Here is a 15,554-nt window from a genome sequence, read left to right on the forward strand (position 1 = left end):
TCATACTGAGGTCAATAGTCCTTTGACCCTAAGATTGCGAATATATCGTTTTAAGCAAACTACGAAGAGTTTGTTCATGCAAATCTACATTTGTCTCTTCGTAAGTTGTTAGGTTTGTTTATGGACTAAAAGACTAGGGTTTTATCATAAAGCTTCAGACAAGGAAGATTGAATGAACGTTTCAACTTTTTATTAATGAATAAGCAATTACAAGCAAGAGTCTTCGTAAGACTATATTACATCAAATGTACACAAATAGACACTACTACTCTTCTTGTGGGCACCATTGACAACAGGCGCCACCTGGGCGGGCCACCCCTTGCCCGGCGTCGGCCCCTCCTTGGGCGATGTCGCCCGGCGCCGGCGGCTCTCCAGCAGCGAGCGCCACCTCCGGCGCGGCCAAGCCCGGGGCGCTCCCCTCCTGGGCGTGATCTACAGGCCACCCAGCGAGCGCGTCCGGCCGAGTGAGGGCCTCCCCCGTGTCGGGACCGGCCCAGAAGGCGTTGACGCCCGCCTCGCCGGGCGCGAACGCTCCGGCCGCGCGCGGGCGCTCCCCCTCGCCGGCACGTCTAGCGGCCGCCCGGACGGCCCCGCCCAGTCGAGTGGGGGCTTCCTTGGCATTGGGGTCGAGCCAGATCACGCCGCTCCTGGACAGTGCACCTCCCCCGGCATCGTCCTCCTCTGCCGTGCCTCCTCCGGTGCCGATCACGCCAGGCGCGGCCCCCTCCGGCACGTGCGCGCCGCCCAGACCGCCTGTGGGTGGCTGGGACTCGTCCCCCGGCCCGGGGGGCCCTCACCAACGCCATCGGCGCCGCCCTGTAATGAGGTGTCTCCCCCGGCGCTCACATCGCCCTCGACGCCCACCTGTCGGCGCTGGCCGTCTCCGGCACGCGCGCCCTGTTCCTCGCCGGCTAGCCACGCTTCGACAAATGAGAGATCTTCTCTGGTCATATCTATGGTGATTAGATTCGACAAATGAAATGCGTCAGGAGTTGTTGAAGGGGACGAAAATTGGGACCAAAAATAGTCCAAATCTACGTGTTGGTTCCCGAGCAAATAAAACAAGTCATCCTCAATGGGCCCACGACCCGATAGGCTGCCGATAGGGTCCATGGGCGCAGATGACGAGGCAAAAAGTAACCGGGAGAAAAGAAAAAATAATAATTAAAGGGGTTCGAGCCAAACCTTTTCACGACGGGCTACTCCGGTGGGCCAACGACGGCGAGAATCTTAAGTTTACCGCACGAGTTGCACTCGGCAGTAAACTCGGGGGGCTAATGTTATCGGCCCGATCCCGATCACGGCCGAACGAAGGCGAAACGACGTCAAACGCATTTCGGCAGCTTGCCCCGGCCATTGGCCGGCCCTAGGGCCAGCCTCGGCCAATGGCCGGCCCAAATAGCTTCGAATAGCCGGCCCAAGCGCTAGCCTTGGCAAATGGCCAAGCCAAGCTATCCCCGGCCATTGGTCGGCCCTAGGGCCAGCCTCGGCCAATGGCCGGCCCAAATAGCTTCGGCCATTGGCCGGCCCAAGGGGCAACCTCGGTCAATGGCCGAGCCAAGCTATCCCCGGCCATTGGCCGGCCCAAATAGCTTCGGCCATTGGCCGGCCCAAGGGCCAGCCTCGGCCAATGGCCAAACCAAGCTATCCCCGGCCATTGGCCGGCCCTAGGGCCAGCCTCAGCCAATGGCCGACCCAAATAGCTTCGGCCATTGGTCGGCCCTAGGGCCAGCCTCGGCCAATGGCCGGCCCAAATAGCTTCGGCCATTGGCCGGCCCAAGGGCCAGCCTCGGCCAATGGCTGAGCCAAGCTATCCCCGGCCATTGGCCGGCCCTAGGGCCAGCCTCAGTCAATGGCCGAGCCAAGCTATCCTCGGCCATTGGCCGGCCCTAGGGCCAGCCTCAGCCAATGGCCGAGCTGTAATGTATAAACTTTTGTAAACGCTCTACTTGTGAATTTGAATAAAATGGACGAGTTTTAATTCAAATTCTTGTTGCATATGAGACGTCCTTAAATTTTAAATATCTTGGAAAATGATAATATTTAAGGTCGATGAAATTTCGGAATGAGAATACTCGAGTAATCCAATATTATTATTCGAAACATACTCGGAGATTTAAAAATCTCAAGAGTAAAAATAAATTCCGGAATCCCTTAAATATATTCAAGATAATGGGAAATAATAATAATTTTCTCGGTTATTTTTTCAAGATTATTTTTAATTAATTAAGGACAGAATTGTGAGAGTTTACTTTAAAAGGACCTATGTGCAACATTTTGAAGGACGAGATTGAAAGAAAAAGAGGAAGAGGGGGTCTTTTTAAGAGAAGCGTGGCAATTTTTTTAGTGGACCGCTTAGGTACATGTGGCGTGGCGAGAGTGTGCCACCTAGCCACTTATTCCACTCTCCCTCTCTCTTTCGCTGCCACATCACCGTCCCTCACTCTCTCTATTCTTCTCATTCTCGGTCTCTCTCTACTTCTCTTCTTCTTCCTCACGTTGCTCAGCCGAAAGAACCAGACAAGAAAAAAATTCGGCCATCATCAACATCATCACCGAGCTTCACCTTCACAACCCAATCTCACCTTCTCTTCCTTTTTCCTTTCTTCTTCACGCCGCGCCATCATCCTCGCCGAGCCTCCATCGCGCGTGCTCCGGGCCGAGGAAGAACAACGCCGCCGAGGACCGCCGTGACGCCGAAGCAAGGAAAAGCACCGGGAAAAAAGAGAAGACCCTCCGAGAAAGCTAGAACCCGTGGGTTGAGGTGAGATTTCCTTTCCTTGGATTGGATTTGAAATCTAGGGTTCATACTTGGTATTTGGGGGTTTTTGATTTCTGCGTTTTGGTTGATGATTCTGAGTGGTGCTATGGATTGTTTAGTGATATTAAGACGTTTATGAACCTGTTAATTGTTTGGGTTTTGAGAAAAATGGTTGTTGGAGTTTACTTTGGATTTTTGGTTATGTTTGATCTTGGCCGTATGGTTTTTCTTGAGGTTTGTTTTGAACTCGGTTTGGTATCGTTAATATGAGGCTGTGATGATGATTAAGAATCCTGGATACTTGGTTTTGAGGGTTGTCTTGATTAAGTTATGTTTGGCCGATTGTTTGGTTGGTATTAGTGTTGGCCATAAAGCTTATCTTGGCTAGGTTGGCCGTGTGACTTGGTTGAGCCATATGTTTGTTTGTGACCGTGAGTTTGGTTTTGGCTGGCTCGGTCTCAGTGCTCGTTATTATTGTTCTGAGCCTCGGTTTGAGTTTTAGGATCGTTTGTGTTGAGTCGTTGGTTAGTATGGTTTCGGTTTGGATTGGGTTCGGGTTTTGAATTGTGATATCGGGATTTGAATTGTGAAACTGATGAGAGTTGGAATTTAAGATATTAACTCGTTATCGGGTTCCAGGTTTGAATTACAGATCTTGACGGACGAACGGGAACCAGACGAGTCAAGAGCGACGAGATCAGTTTCTGAAGATATCAAGTGGAAGAGTTATCGAAATAAAGCTCGATTAACTCGTGAGTTTTAAATCGCTTATAGCGTTTAAATACTCTTAGATATGCACTTTCAGTATTTAAATAAATAATTTATAAATTATTTATTTAATGATGCTTATGAATTTAATTTAATTATTCGTTTGGAATTCTCGGTTATTTTAATTTCGGATGGTTTAATTTATTTAAGACTCATGATTACTCGTTGAACATTATTTCGTATCACTCTCGATATGAGGATACATGAGTCTTGAATAAACTTCCGAAAAACCGGGGAATAATAAATTAAATTCCCGAATTCCGAACCAACTCTAAACCCGACAACGAACCCTATCCTCTTTAAGTAAACTCGAATCCATTAACTAACAGATGTTCAACTCCGGATGCTAGTTCTCTCGACGTTCGACAAGTGCCAAGTGTCTCGAAGAACGTGTGAAGCAAGACATCTTCGGGAATCGTCAAGCTTTCTGTCGAACAATTCCGGGTAAGTGAGGAGACATAAGTCAACTACTTACCAAGGGTATAACCCTGTTTGTTTGTGCATTTGCTTGCTAGTAAACAAGAGTAGGTAAAAGCCTAAAAATGAATAAACTCAAAAGTTAAGGCTTCGGCCACTCTTGCTTGAAAACTTAGCTCGGGTTCGCCCGTTAGGTTCAAACGCTAACTTGAACCAGCCTTGTTTGCTTTGTGTGTGGTTAGACTTCTCTTCTAACTCTAGGAAGTAGGTTAGAATCAAGAGGACGGAAGAGCGATAGACTCTCAAATTCAATCGAGAGTAGAGAGTTCGAAAGTCACATTTCGAGCTTTCAACTTAAAACACTAAACGAGCTTCAAAGGGAAACAATAATTTCTTTCGGGGTTTATCCCGTCACGCTCTTCCATATATAAGTTTAACGTGTACGCTGCTAGCTGCAGTATACCCAAACTTGAAACTCGTGTCGGTGGTACTCACAAGTCCCTGACTTGTGCTTGGCGGGCCATGCCAGTCCGTGCGCCGAGTACTCGAAGCAATGGGTGAAGGTCGCGCATCACGAGCTCATTGCTAGCTGGAAGACTCACCGGAAGCTGCCTTGAGCACACCGGGGCGTAGTGGGTGAAGGTCGCGGCTCGCGAGCTCACTATGCCAGAGACCAGTGGCGCTAACGTCATGATGAAGGAAGTACCACTAGTGGATCCCAGACATGTGTTAAAACTTAGATCAGTTGACGACTGCTGCTCGAAGTTGGAAACTGGTCTCTAGTTGGACCAAAGGTTATAGTAGTGATGAGTGTATAACCTTGCGGGACGGCTAGTATTCTAGGATGCGCGCTCATTAGTCACTTTTAGGTGATAGCTGCATCCTACATTCTTGTTTGCTTGTTCGCACGTCACATGCTTTGCATTAGCTGCTTTTCTTTCATAAGCTAGACTCCCGCTTGCTGAGTCATTTGACTCATAGTTTTATGTCCCTTGGTAATGTAGATAAGGGCAAGGCGGCAATGTAGACGACCGATAAGGAAACTGAGACGGGACGCGTATCTCTTGACCTACGGGCTATGGGTTCTGGCTCGAGAAGTAGACCTCTATATATATAATGTTTTGAATAATATCGACTCTTCCTTAAATAATATCTCGTGTATATATGTAAAGTCGGGAGCTTCTATGTACATATATATGTATGTATAAGGGTCGATATACGACTTCTAGTTCTGAAAGAAAAACGAAAAATTTCCCGAGATTTCCGATAACCACTTTTGTTGTAAACGTTTCCGCACTTTTAATAGTATTGTATTTCATATATCATATATTTCATAAATTATATATTTACTTTAAATGTCTTGTTTACATTTCATTATTCATATATGATATGCTCTCGCTACGTGATGTTGGTTCCGTCGAGTCGCGGCTTGCGGGCGAGGTGACGACGCTCGCGGGTCGTGACAGATTTTGTGGTATCAGAGCCCAGGTTTAGCCGTTTCTGTAGACCTGAGATGCATGTTCTGGTTATGGGAAAGTGTTGGAACTTGTGCTTACCGTTGGCCAGTCGTTTTGGCAGGTGGTATGGCTCAAGTGACGATACTATCCTACCCGGAGGCTCTTGCATCTGTTCCTCCTACCGCTCCGATATTCAGCGGGATGAGAGGTACACTTACGTGGGTGCGATGGATTGGTACCACCATCGAGTGGATGGATGCCCTTGCTATCCCTGAGATTTTCCGTACTAGTGTTGTCACGACGCTCTTGCAGGGACCAGCCCTGACTCGCTGGACCCGGCATGTGGCGCTGGGTAGTTTGTATCGATCATGGGGCATGTTTCAGGCCATTATGGGGGCCACTTTTTCAGCCCAGGGGCGGACGGATGAGTGGAACGAGTTTGCTCATGGTTTCTTTCAGCTCGAGTTCGAGTCGATCGCTCAGTACGAGGGTCGATTTGAGGAGTAGATCGTGACATATTGTCCCTTTGCTCTGGACGACCGCCGACAGCAGTTCATTTTTCACCAGGGGTTACGACCCGAGTACAGGTATCCGATGTTGTTGTGTGGCTGCCCGTCCATGGGAGTTCTCCGAGCGCGTTTAGCGTTTATGATTCAGTCCCAGGCAGGATGTTGGATTCCTCCAGGCTACGAGCCCGCCCCGCAGCCAGCGTATGCGCCAGTACCACCAGCCCAGCCCCCTCAGGAGCCGGCACCACCAGCATCGCCGCACGCGCCACCGCCGCCACCCGCACAGCCACCTGCAGCTCCCCTTGTTATTGTGATCTCTGACGACGAGGAGAGTGAGGTGGATGACGATGAGGATGAGGATCCCGTTGAGGATTATCCTCTTATGTGAGGGTGTGTTTAGGCTCGTTGTAGATAGTGGTGGTTAGTTTTTTGAGAGGTTAGTTTCGGGAGGTTGATAGTTGTACATGTTTTTTTGATCTAGTAGACTAAGCCTTGTGAGAGCTAGTCTACCTGTAGTTCTTTTGTCTAGCATGTGTACGTGCGAACTTGATGTTGAAAAGCTTGTTGTATCTTTTGACATGTATATATGGTTGTATATATAAAATCTCGCTTCAGTTTCAGTTTGATCATGTGTTGATTATGTCTCTCGCATTTCGGTATGGATATATGAGTAACCTTGTTTGTTCTCGTGTGTAGAACTGAGAAAATATGTCCGGACAAGAACCGTCTCCTGCCGGAAACGCTACAATGGCAGATCTCGCAGAAATGCGACACGCCTTGGAGAGACAGGCTGCCAGCGCAGCACAACGAGATCAGATAGTTGCGCAGCAACTTGAAGCCCAAAATCGCACGATCACTGAACTTCTGACGAGATTGAATACGCCACCTCCACCAAACCCGGAGCCCCCAGCTCAAGATGAACGACGTGGACATCCACCGCAGGCATGCGTGGATCCCCAGGAAGAGCTGAACTTCCGGATTCCTGATGTCGTTCCCCCGGTAGGTGAACCGGTGTATGAAAGGTTTCGGAAGCAGAAGCCTCCGCAGTTTGGCGGTAACGTTGACCCCGCGACAGCCGAGAACTGGATCAAGAGGATTCAGCAGATTTGCAACTATATGTAGCTGTCGAATCAGGAGAGGGTAGCGTGTGCCGTGCACCAACTGGAAGACGAGGCGAGAGGTTGGTGGGAGGTCGTAGCGTCATATGAGGACATCCACACGATGACGTGGATTCACTTCCTCAACCTGTTTCACGGAAAGTACCTAAGCGAGGCAAACCTATCGAACAAGGTACGCGAGTTTATGAACTTGCGACAGGGCACCCTGTCTGTTTCCGTATATACGGCGAAGTTCGATACGTTGGCCAGGTTTGCTCCTTCCTTGGTTCCCACTGATCAATCTCGCAAGATGAAATACATGCACGGTCTGAACGTGGGAATTGTGAGCCAAGTGGATAGTGGCGACACCGGACCCCGTACTTATGCCAACGCTGTGCAGAGAGCATTACGCATTGCTGGTTGGCGTGAAAGTGAACGAATTCCTGAGTCAAAGCCGGTTGCAGCACCGTCTTCTGAACCTGCTAGAACGGGGCAAGGTAATTCACAAGGAAGAACCCGATCTCTATCGCGATGGGAGAATCGGCAGCAGCAGAGGTCTGGCAATAGGTTTCAGCAAGGATCAAATAACCGATCTCAGGCGAGTTCTAACAATCGCTCGCAGTCCGTGAACTAGAAGAAGAATAAGGCAGACAATAGACGCCCAGGGCCGTCCAACAAGAAGCCCAGAAACTTCGGGAACCAGCCGTCGTCCCAGTGTCGGAGATGTGGCGAAGTGCATGATGGCGACTGCTTTGCTCGCACGTTGACATGTTTCCGGTGTGGAAAAGAAGGTCATTTGTCGAAACTCTGCCAGGGTTCAGAAAGAAAGGCTCCTGCACCAAATGAACAACCAAAGGCTAATGCTCGAGTCTACTCTATCTACGAGGATGAGGTTCGTGCAGGATCCTCTACTGCCGTTACAGGTCAGATTTCTGTAGCCTCTTTCTCCGCATATGCATTGATAGATTCAGGAGCCACGAACTCATTCATTGCATCTAGAAGATCTGATCAGTTGAGTAGAAACAAAGAGACCTTCTCGTATCCGTTTGTTACAGTTACACCCTCAGGGGAGAGATATCAGTCGCTATACTGGTATAAAGATGTGCCTATTCAAGTTCAGGATCGGGTCCTTGAAGCAGACCTGATTGAACTAGAAATGGTTGACTATGATGTAATACTTGGAATGGATTGGTTAAGTAAGCATTATGCAGTCATTGATTGTAGAAAGAAGTCGGTTTTGTTCCAAGAACCGGGGCTTGAACCATTCCAGTTCCAAGGTTCCTCTCGGAAGTTGGAATTTCCAGTCATATCGGCACTTAAAGCGTTGAAGATGATGCAGCAGGGATGTGCCGGATATCTCTCAAGTGTTGTGGATACTGCGAAAGCGACCAAGCCACAACCGCAAGATATTCCTGTTGTGAGGAACTTTCTGGATGTTTTCCCAGAAGATCTTCCAGGTCTACCTTCTGACCGTGAAGTCAAGTTTAATGTAGAACTCCTTCCAGGAACAGCACCGATATCGAAGACCCCGTATCGGATGGCTCCGGCGGAATTGAAGGAACTTAAGACGCAACTCCAAGAGTTATTGGATAAGGGATTCATCAGACCGAGCCATTCGCCATGGGGAGCGCGCCAGTCTTGTTCGTCAAGAAGGAAGATGGTTCGTTACGGTTATGTATCGATTACCGTGGCCTAAATCAGGTGACAATAAAAAACAAGTATCCGTTGCCGCGCATTGATGATCTGTTCGACCAACTTGCTGGAGCAACTGTGTTTTCGAAGATTGATCTGCGATCAGGGTACCATCACCTGAAGGTTCGGGACGAGGACATTCCAAAGACGGCTTTTACGACTCGTTATGGTCATTACGAGTTCCTAGTTATGTCTTTTGGACTATCCAATGCACCTGCAGCGTTTATGAACTTGATGAATCGAGTATTCGAGGATTTCTTGGACAAGTTCATCATCGTGTTTATTGACGACATCCTGATTTACTCGAAAACCAAGGAAGAACACACGCAACATCTAGAGATGGCTCTGACAAGACTACGAGAAAAGCAACTGTATGCCAAGTTTATAAAGTGTGAATTTTGGCTGGAGCACGTTGTTTTCCTCGGTCACGTAGTCAGTAGCACAGGAATCATGGTAGATCCGACCAAAGTGGAAGCAGTGAAGCAGTGGAATCAGCCGAACACGGTAACCGAGATAAGAAGCTTCTTGGGTCTTGCAGGCTACTACACGAAGTTCGTGGAAGGATTTTCTAAATTAGCCATGCCGTTAACCCAACTGACCCGTAAAGGACAGAAGTTTGTCTGGTCTGAGAAGTGTGAAGAAAGCTTCCAGGAGCTGAAGAATCGTCTAACAACGGCTCCAGTGCTCACTATTCCTCAGGGAGCCGACGGATTCGCGATCTACTGTGATGCCTCTAAGCAAGGATTAGGCGCGGTTCTAATGCAGCATGGTAAGGTTATTGCTTATGCCTCGCGGTTCTAATGCGCGGTTCTAATGCAGCATGGCTTATTTATTAATAAAAGTTAAAACGTTCTTTCATTCTTCCTTGTCTGAAGCTTTATGATAAAACCTTAGTCTTTAGTCCATAAACAAAGCTAACAACACATGAAGAGACAAATGTAGATTTTCATGAACAAACTCTTCATGGTTTGCTTAAAACAATATATTCGCAATCTAAGGATCAAATGACTATTGATCTCAGTACGATTGTTAGGAGAATCTATGATGTCTGGTTATGGGACATTGAGAGTTGGAGACTCTATAGTTCTTCTAGGTATCTTCTGAAGGTAATGAATTGACCAGTGAACTTCTAGAGACAATATAAGAACAAACCATTAAACCTCTTATGTCTCGAAGACACTACGTACGAATTGCATCATGCTTACCTCAATCCTGAAATGAGACATGTCATTTCATAGCTTACGTACTCTCATTTGAGAAATTCAGAGTTCGGATTCACTATGTGATTCTTAACAGGACCTATTGGTGCAGTACCAAGTTATGAAGATGTCATGAGTAACTTTGTGAAGATCTCATAGATATGGAATTCATGTACAAGATTGCTTAAATGCAATGTATATCACCTCATTCTTTGTTCCTTGGAATGTGAATAAATGAATTGGCCAGTGTCCAAATTGAGTCATGACTTTTTTGGATGAATCAATGTGACTTGTTAGCTCCTCGTCAATACATTGTTTCTAACTTATTCACAAGCAACAAAGGAGTTGAGCAAATAACAACTATAAGGGTAAAATGCTAATTTTGTAAATCCCAACTAGCTGATGATATTCGTGAAGGGTAAATATAGATAATATTCAGTGGATCCACTCATCACAATTTAGTTGAATTCTTGAGTAGAAAATAAATTCATTTGAACCGAGAGATTCTCAGTGTCAACTCTTAGTGGAGTCAGTTGACATTAATCTAAACTTGGAAAAGGTTTGTGAACTTTTGAGTCCAAGTATTTTAACTCAAGCTTTGTTCATTTTGATCCATGAGATCACTGTCACAAATCACATCGAGTAGGAATAGTTCAACTAGAAGCTAAGTCAAAACAAGAACGAGACAAGTTTTACGAAAATTGTCAAAAGGGTATTTTTTGTCTTTTTGGACGTAAGATGAAATGAATGTCAATAAATTTTTTGGCATTGTCATATGATGACATATTATCACTCGGCCAAAACAAGTCCATTGGGCCTTGAGGATTAATTTCAGTTCATAGAATTTTACTTGAAAATTCTTAATGGGTTTTTCTTATGTTGTCATGAACAAGTGAACAAAAATCTAGAAACACCTTCTAAAAGAGTTTCGAGAAACAAATCCAAGGCTTCTAGAATCTCCTCTTGGCCGTGTGAAACAAAGGGAAGGAGAGCAAATGTTGATCATGAATATGTGATATTCTATAGAAGAGGAAACTAAGGTAAACCCTCTCCTATAAATAAAGCCCTCATTCCCTTCATTCTATTCATTCCAAAGTTTTAGAGATTAAGAGCTTCTCTCTTTAGACTTGGCCGACCCTCTCTCTCTCTCTCTCTCTCTAGTTTTCTTTCATTTTTGTTTTGGCACCTAGGTCCACATTTGACCTAGTGTTTTAGCTCTTCGACTCTTAGACTTGTTCTTGAGTCGTCGTGTTTAAAAGTGCCCACACACTAATTCCTTTCTTTCTCGAGTGATTATTGTGATAGAAACTTTCGTGGTTGCTCGAGTTCCCGAGGAAACTAGAGAGACGTGCTGCGAGGGGAGACGAACGTTTCAACCTTCCTAAGGTTTCTCAACGTTCAAGCTTCTCAATGGTTAGTAAACATATAATGCTCATTTATAGCTTTTTATTTATATGTACTTGCTCTTTGTCTAGGTTAGTAAAAACATTTTACTTGTTTTAAAGAAAATTTTTAAATTCCTCCGATTGATCGAAGCGTTAAATCTTTTTTTAACCCTAGATCAATTCCAACAAATTCATATACCCAGAAAAATTAAAAGAAAAAAAAACTTAATAAGAAAGTAAAGGAGAAATAATTTTTCCCTGTAGTCTTAGTTTTCAATAATAAACATTGGAAGAGAAAATATACACACTTATAATTATATATGATCATATTTTCCTTCAAATATATTCGCCCCCTAGTCATTACAAATTCAAACAGCACAAAGAAAATACAAAGAGATTTTCATTTCTCTCCTTGTTACTAACTGAGCCTGATCAAGGATGAGAGAGAAATATGGTAGAGATTTCAAATTTTTTTTCTTCAAAAAATTAGGTAAATAATCAACTAAAACGTTTGAAATTGCTATACAGGCAACGTTTCGTAAATCTTAAGTAAATAGTGATAATGATGACGTGACATGTCTAGTTTACCCTTTCATTAAAATACATGAACGTTGTTATTTATCTAAGATTTACGAAATATTGACTATTTAACAATGTCAAACTATAAATTTGGTTATTTAGCTAATGGAGCTTTTTTCTACACGGAAAAACAAAGCGTCACTCTAAACGAACTTCATACCACTGAACGGAACCGACGTCCCCGGGGAAATCGAGCTCGCAGACGGAGCTAACAAGGTAAGAAATGGCATCATCGAGGGTGTCGAAGCTGGCAAGGTCCGGCGGGAGAGACTGGCCGGGCCATTTCTCTAGCCAACCTTTTAGAGTAACTCTCAGCTCCTCCTCCGACACAAACCTCTCGTCTTGTCCCGGTTCCAATAATACATAAGTATCCATCTTTTCGTACACCCTCCTCCTTCTAGCCCCATAAACCTGAATTGTAGCAAAATTGGAAAGAAAAAATAATTACATTATAATGTTTATATGATTCTAAATAAAGAGAGTTTTGTTGTGCGACATACTTTCACACAATTGCTTCGGTGGTTTTGGCTGTGAATTTTGAAATAATCGCTTTGGCCTCCTAGTGGTCTTGTGTGAATTGATGGAATTTTGACATGTTGTCTTTTTGATGCTTCAGCTGCAATATAATAAAGCAAAAAAAAAAAAAAAAAATGAACCCTGTTTGATTGTAGAAATCTCATAAATAGTAAATACTTAGTGTATGTTTGAAAGGTATATAGTAGAGCTTACATGTGAAAGAAAGGACTGCATAGTTGAACAATTGCTTCTCCAAAAGCTTACTTCCCATAAATATCTCCTTTTTTTTTCAATGCAGGGCTTCTATGAGTATAACTATGTTGTTTAGAAAATACTAGGTTCTTATGTGTATGTATTTACTAAGAGAAGAGATGGATAAATGGATAAAGTGAAGGGGTTTTATATGTGAACCTTTCAAACCCTTCTTCTTCCTTATTATTTTCTACTCTACCATTTGACTTGATAATTATTAAAAAAAAAAAATTATTTTTTTAATTTCTATTTTTAGTGGCTAGGACAGGGTGAGCCTCTCATTTCTTACCAATGAGATAACGACAATTGAGAAGAAGAAAAATATATGTTTTTTTTTTTTTTTTTATGATTTTGAAGTTTTAATGCTCATCGAGTGTTTTATTATTATAACACACCACATTATCCAAAACTGACATGCGTCACAGACAACAGCAAGAATGTCGTTTACAAATTAAACGATATGAGAAAAACCTTGACTGATATATGGAGCTGCATGATTAGCTGGTGTTACAAAAATAATCATTATTATTTTTCATTTGGAAAACCTATGTATGAATTAAAAATAGAATTCGAACACCCAGCCATGTTCTCAATTAACTGGAAAAAAATTTACATATGTTTCTTCCAACTGTATTATCGGTTTATAACCTGTAGTAATTCTATAAACGAGATTTCCTTTACTATTCTAAATTCTGTTATTATTTGATGAAAAACCACGGAGCCCTTTCTGTTTTGGAGAAACAAAATGTAAGCCAAATAAAAATAAAACAAACCAACTACTTTAGAAGAGTCAGAGTAGGAACTAGATTAATTTGTTAGCCCATGATAGAAAATTTCAAAGTTCAATTATTTAAACCAGATCAGCAACAAATTCTTTAACAGTATTTAGTTATTGTACTGCTCCAGGGTCTCATAATTTTACCAAATAATCCGACATTGCATCGTTACCTTACAACCCCAGATTTTGTTAATTTTTATATTCTATTTCTTATTCATTCCAACTTCCTGATCTCCTTTAATAATATTCACCATTCCACATTACTTATTTTTCTTTTAAATTTCCATAAAACACTTATTTTCCCTCTCCCCGAAAAATCACAGAACACAAATTCCTGAAGAAAAAAAATTCAAAGAAAAAACGAAACGTTCTCGTTTCGTGTTCAACTTCTGGTATTTTATATGGACAAAAAAAACGACAGGCACGCGAGCCCAAGCTCCGACGACGCACGAGTCTTCGAAATCGGCGACACTCCAACAATCTCCCGCCAAAACTCGGCCTCCAACGAAATCGACCATGAAAAGGACGGGATTATCGTTGCCGCGAGCAACGTCAGCGCTAACAATAAAAGAACGCCGGGCTCAAACAGCGACACCCTAACGGGCCCGGCCCATAGTCAAAGCCGGTCAGCGATCCAGCCTCCGGTGGGGTTCGACCCGGCCAGAATCCCGGCCTCGGTTTTCGCGGCGAAATCTTCTACGCCGATGGAATGGTCTTTCGCGTCGAACGAGTCTTTGTTCAGCATCCACGTGGGTAACACGAGCTTCTCGAAGGACCAGTTCTTGAACATGTTCAGGTCCGGAGAGTTGACCAAGTTTGACCAAGAGCTCGCGAGATTCTCTGGGGTCGTCAGTAGCGATCAGATCAACTACGCCTCCGAGATCACTGATGGGATACGAACTCCGTCTGACGTGTCGAAGGACCGTTTCGATTGGAGTTATAATGCCACGGCTCAATCATTCCAATTCCCTGTGTTAGTTGTCTCTCTCTCTCCGTCTGACGTGTCATTTTTTATTTTATTTTTTATTTTTATTATTATTATTGCTACAATCGGAAACAAAATGAAATATTTCACATAGTATTTTGTAATAGAAAAATCAATTCCTCTACATTATCTTACCTCAATAATCTTGCTCAGAAGAATGCTCTATATTGCGACGATTTCACCCGAGAGGCTATGAATTATTTACATTCGTGACTAATATTTAATTTCGGTTCAGATTGGTGGGAAATTACGATAGCGGGATGATATCATCTCCAAAAATGGAGCCGAAGAGGCATAGGGCAACAGATAAATGGAATTCATCTCCGACACAGGCATCGTCATCGCTGCAGATGATACACTCAGGAGAGCAATCACAATCGAAACAAAATGAACACGACAACTCTAATTGGCTGCTTTGCCTCACATGTTGTTTCAAACCGTGTCGCTGATTGATCTACTCGTGTATAGTCTGTATTAGTAAAAGAAATATCTCCAAATCATCTTACCATTAGTTATGTGAGTTGTTTAACAGTATTCTCCCGAGTGATTAATGGACATTTGGTCAGTTACAATAATATTCTAGTAAAGCTGAATTATTCAAATTCAGTTACAATTTACTAAAAAATGTTTTCTAAGTCTTAACTATTTAAAAATAGGGTAATTTAGCAAAATAGCCGACTCAAACCTTTAAAATTGCTAAATAGCCAAAGTTTTGTAAATACTAAGTAAATAGCCACTCGGATGACGTGGCTCAATTATATGTTTTTTCATATCCTAAATTGCCCATGTTTGTGTTTTGAATTTCGAATTTTTTGAATTTGGAATTATATAACTACCCGGAATTTTTGAATTTAAATTCCTGATATCATGTGTGAACAGGATCAAGTCTACTTAATGATTCCCTTTATTTAGAAACTAATTTGGACGTGGCAGTTGCAATTTATTTGTTTCCTATTATATATAATTTTCTTATATTTACAGCTTGATTTATCTTGTCTCGTTTTAATATTTAAATTTCTCTTTTTCCAACGCACATGAATGAATCAAGTCTGTATTCTTTTTTTTTAAAAAAAAATTAGACTATTTTCGCACAGGTTTTCATAAAATTACCATTGCATTTACGTATATTTACTATCACTGTTATGTTGCAGTTAAGCTT

The 15,554-nt window shown here is 43.4% G+C and overlaps 1 protein-coding gene across 1 annotated transcript; it reads right to left on the minus strand.

Annotated features, from left to right (window-relative positions):
• Nucleotides 1–11,542: 11,542 nt before the first annotated feature.
• CRR7 (chlororespiratory reduction 7) lies at nt 11,543–12,746 on the minus strand. Its single transcript, XM_089627822.1, has 3 exons — nt 12,594–12,746; nt 12,365–12,480; nt 11,543–12,275 (listed from the first exon to the last, which is right to left on the minus strand). Exons 1-3 carry the CDS (start codon nt 12,649–12,651, stop codon nt 12,003–12,005), a joined length of 447 nt encoding a protein of 148 aa, XP_089483948.1. The 5' UTR covers nt 12,652–12,746; the 3' UTR covers nt 11,543–12,002.
• Nucleotides 12,747–15,554: the final 2,808 nt, after the last annotated feature.

Source organism: Urtica dioica, chromosome 1, assembly GCF_054948205.1.
Source record: "Urtica dioica subsp. dioica isolate 48M chromosome 1, U.dioica_male_clone48M_v1_H2, whole genome shotgun sequence".
In the NCBI taxonomy this organism is placed as follows: domain Eukaryota; kingdom Viridiplantae; phylum Streptophyta; class Magnoliopsida; order Rosales; family Urticaceae; genus Urtica; species Urtica dioica.

Coding starts and splice junctions, on each gene's coding strand:
- CRR7 (XM_089627822.1), bottom strand. CDS start 12,651: ATGGGAAGTAAGCTTTTGGAGAAGCAATTGTTCAACTATGCAGTCCTT. Junction 12,481..12,593: donor TGCAGTCCTTTCTTTCACAT/GTAAGCTCTACT, acceptor ATTATATTGCAG/CTGAAGCATCAAAAAGACAA. Junction 12,276..12,364: donor ACCGAAGCAATTGTGTGAAA/GTATGTCGCACA, acceptor GCTACAATTCAG/GTTTATGGGGCTAGAAGGAG.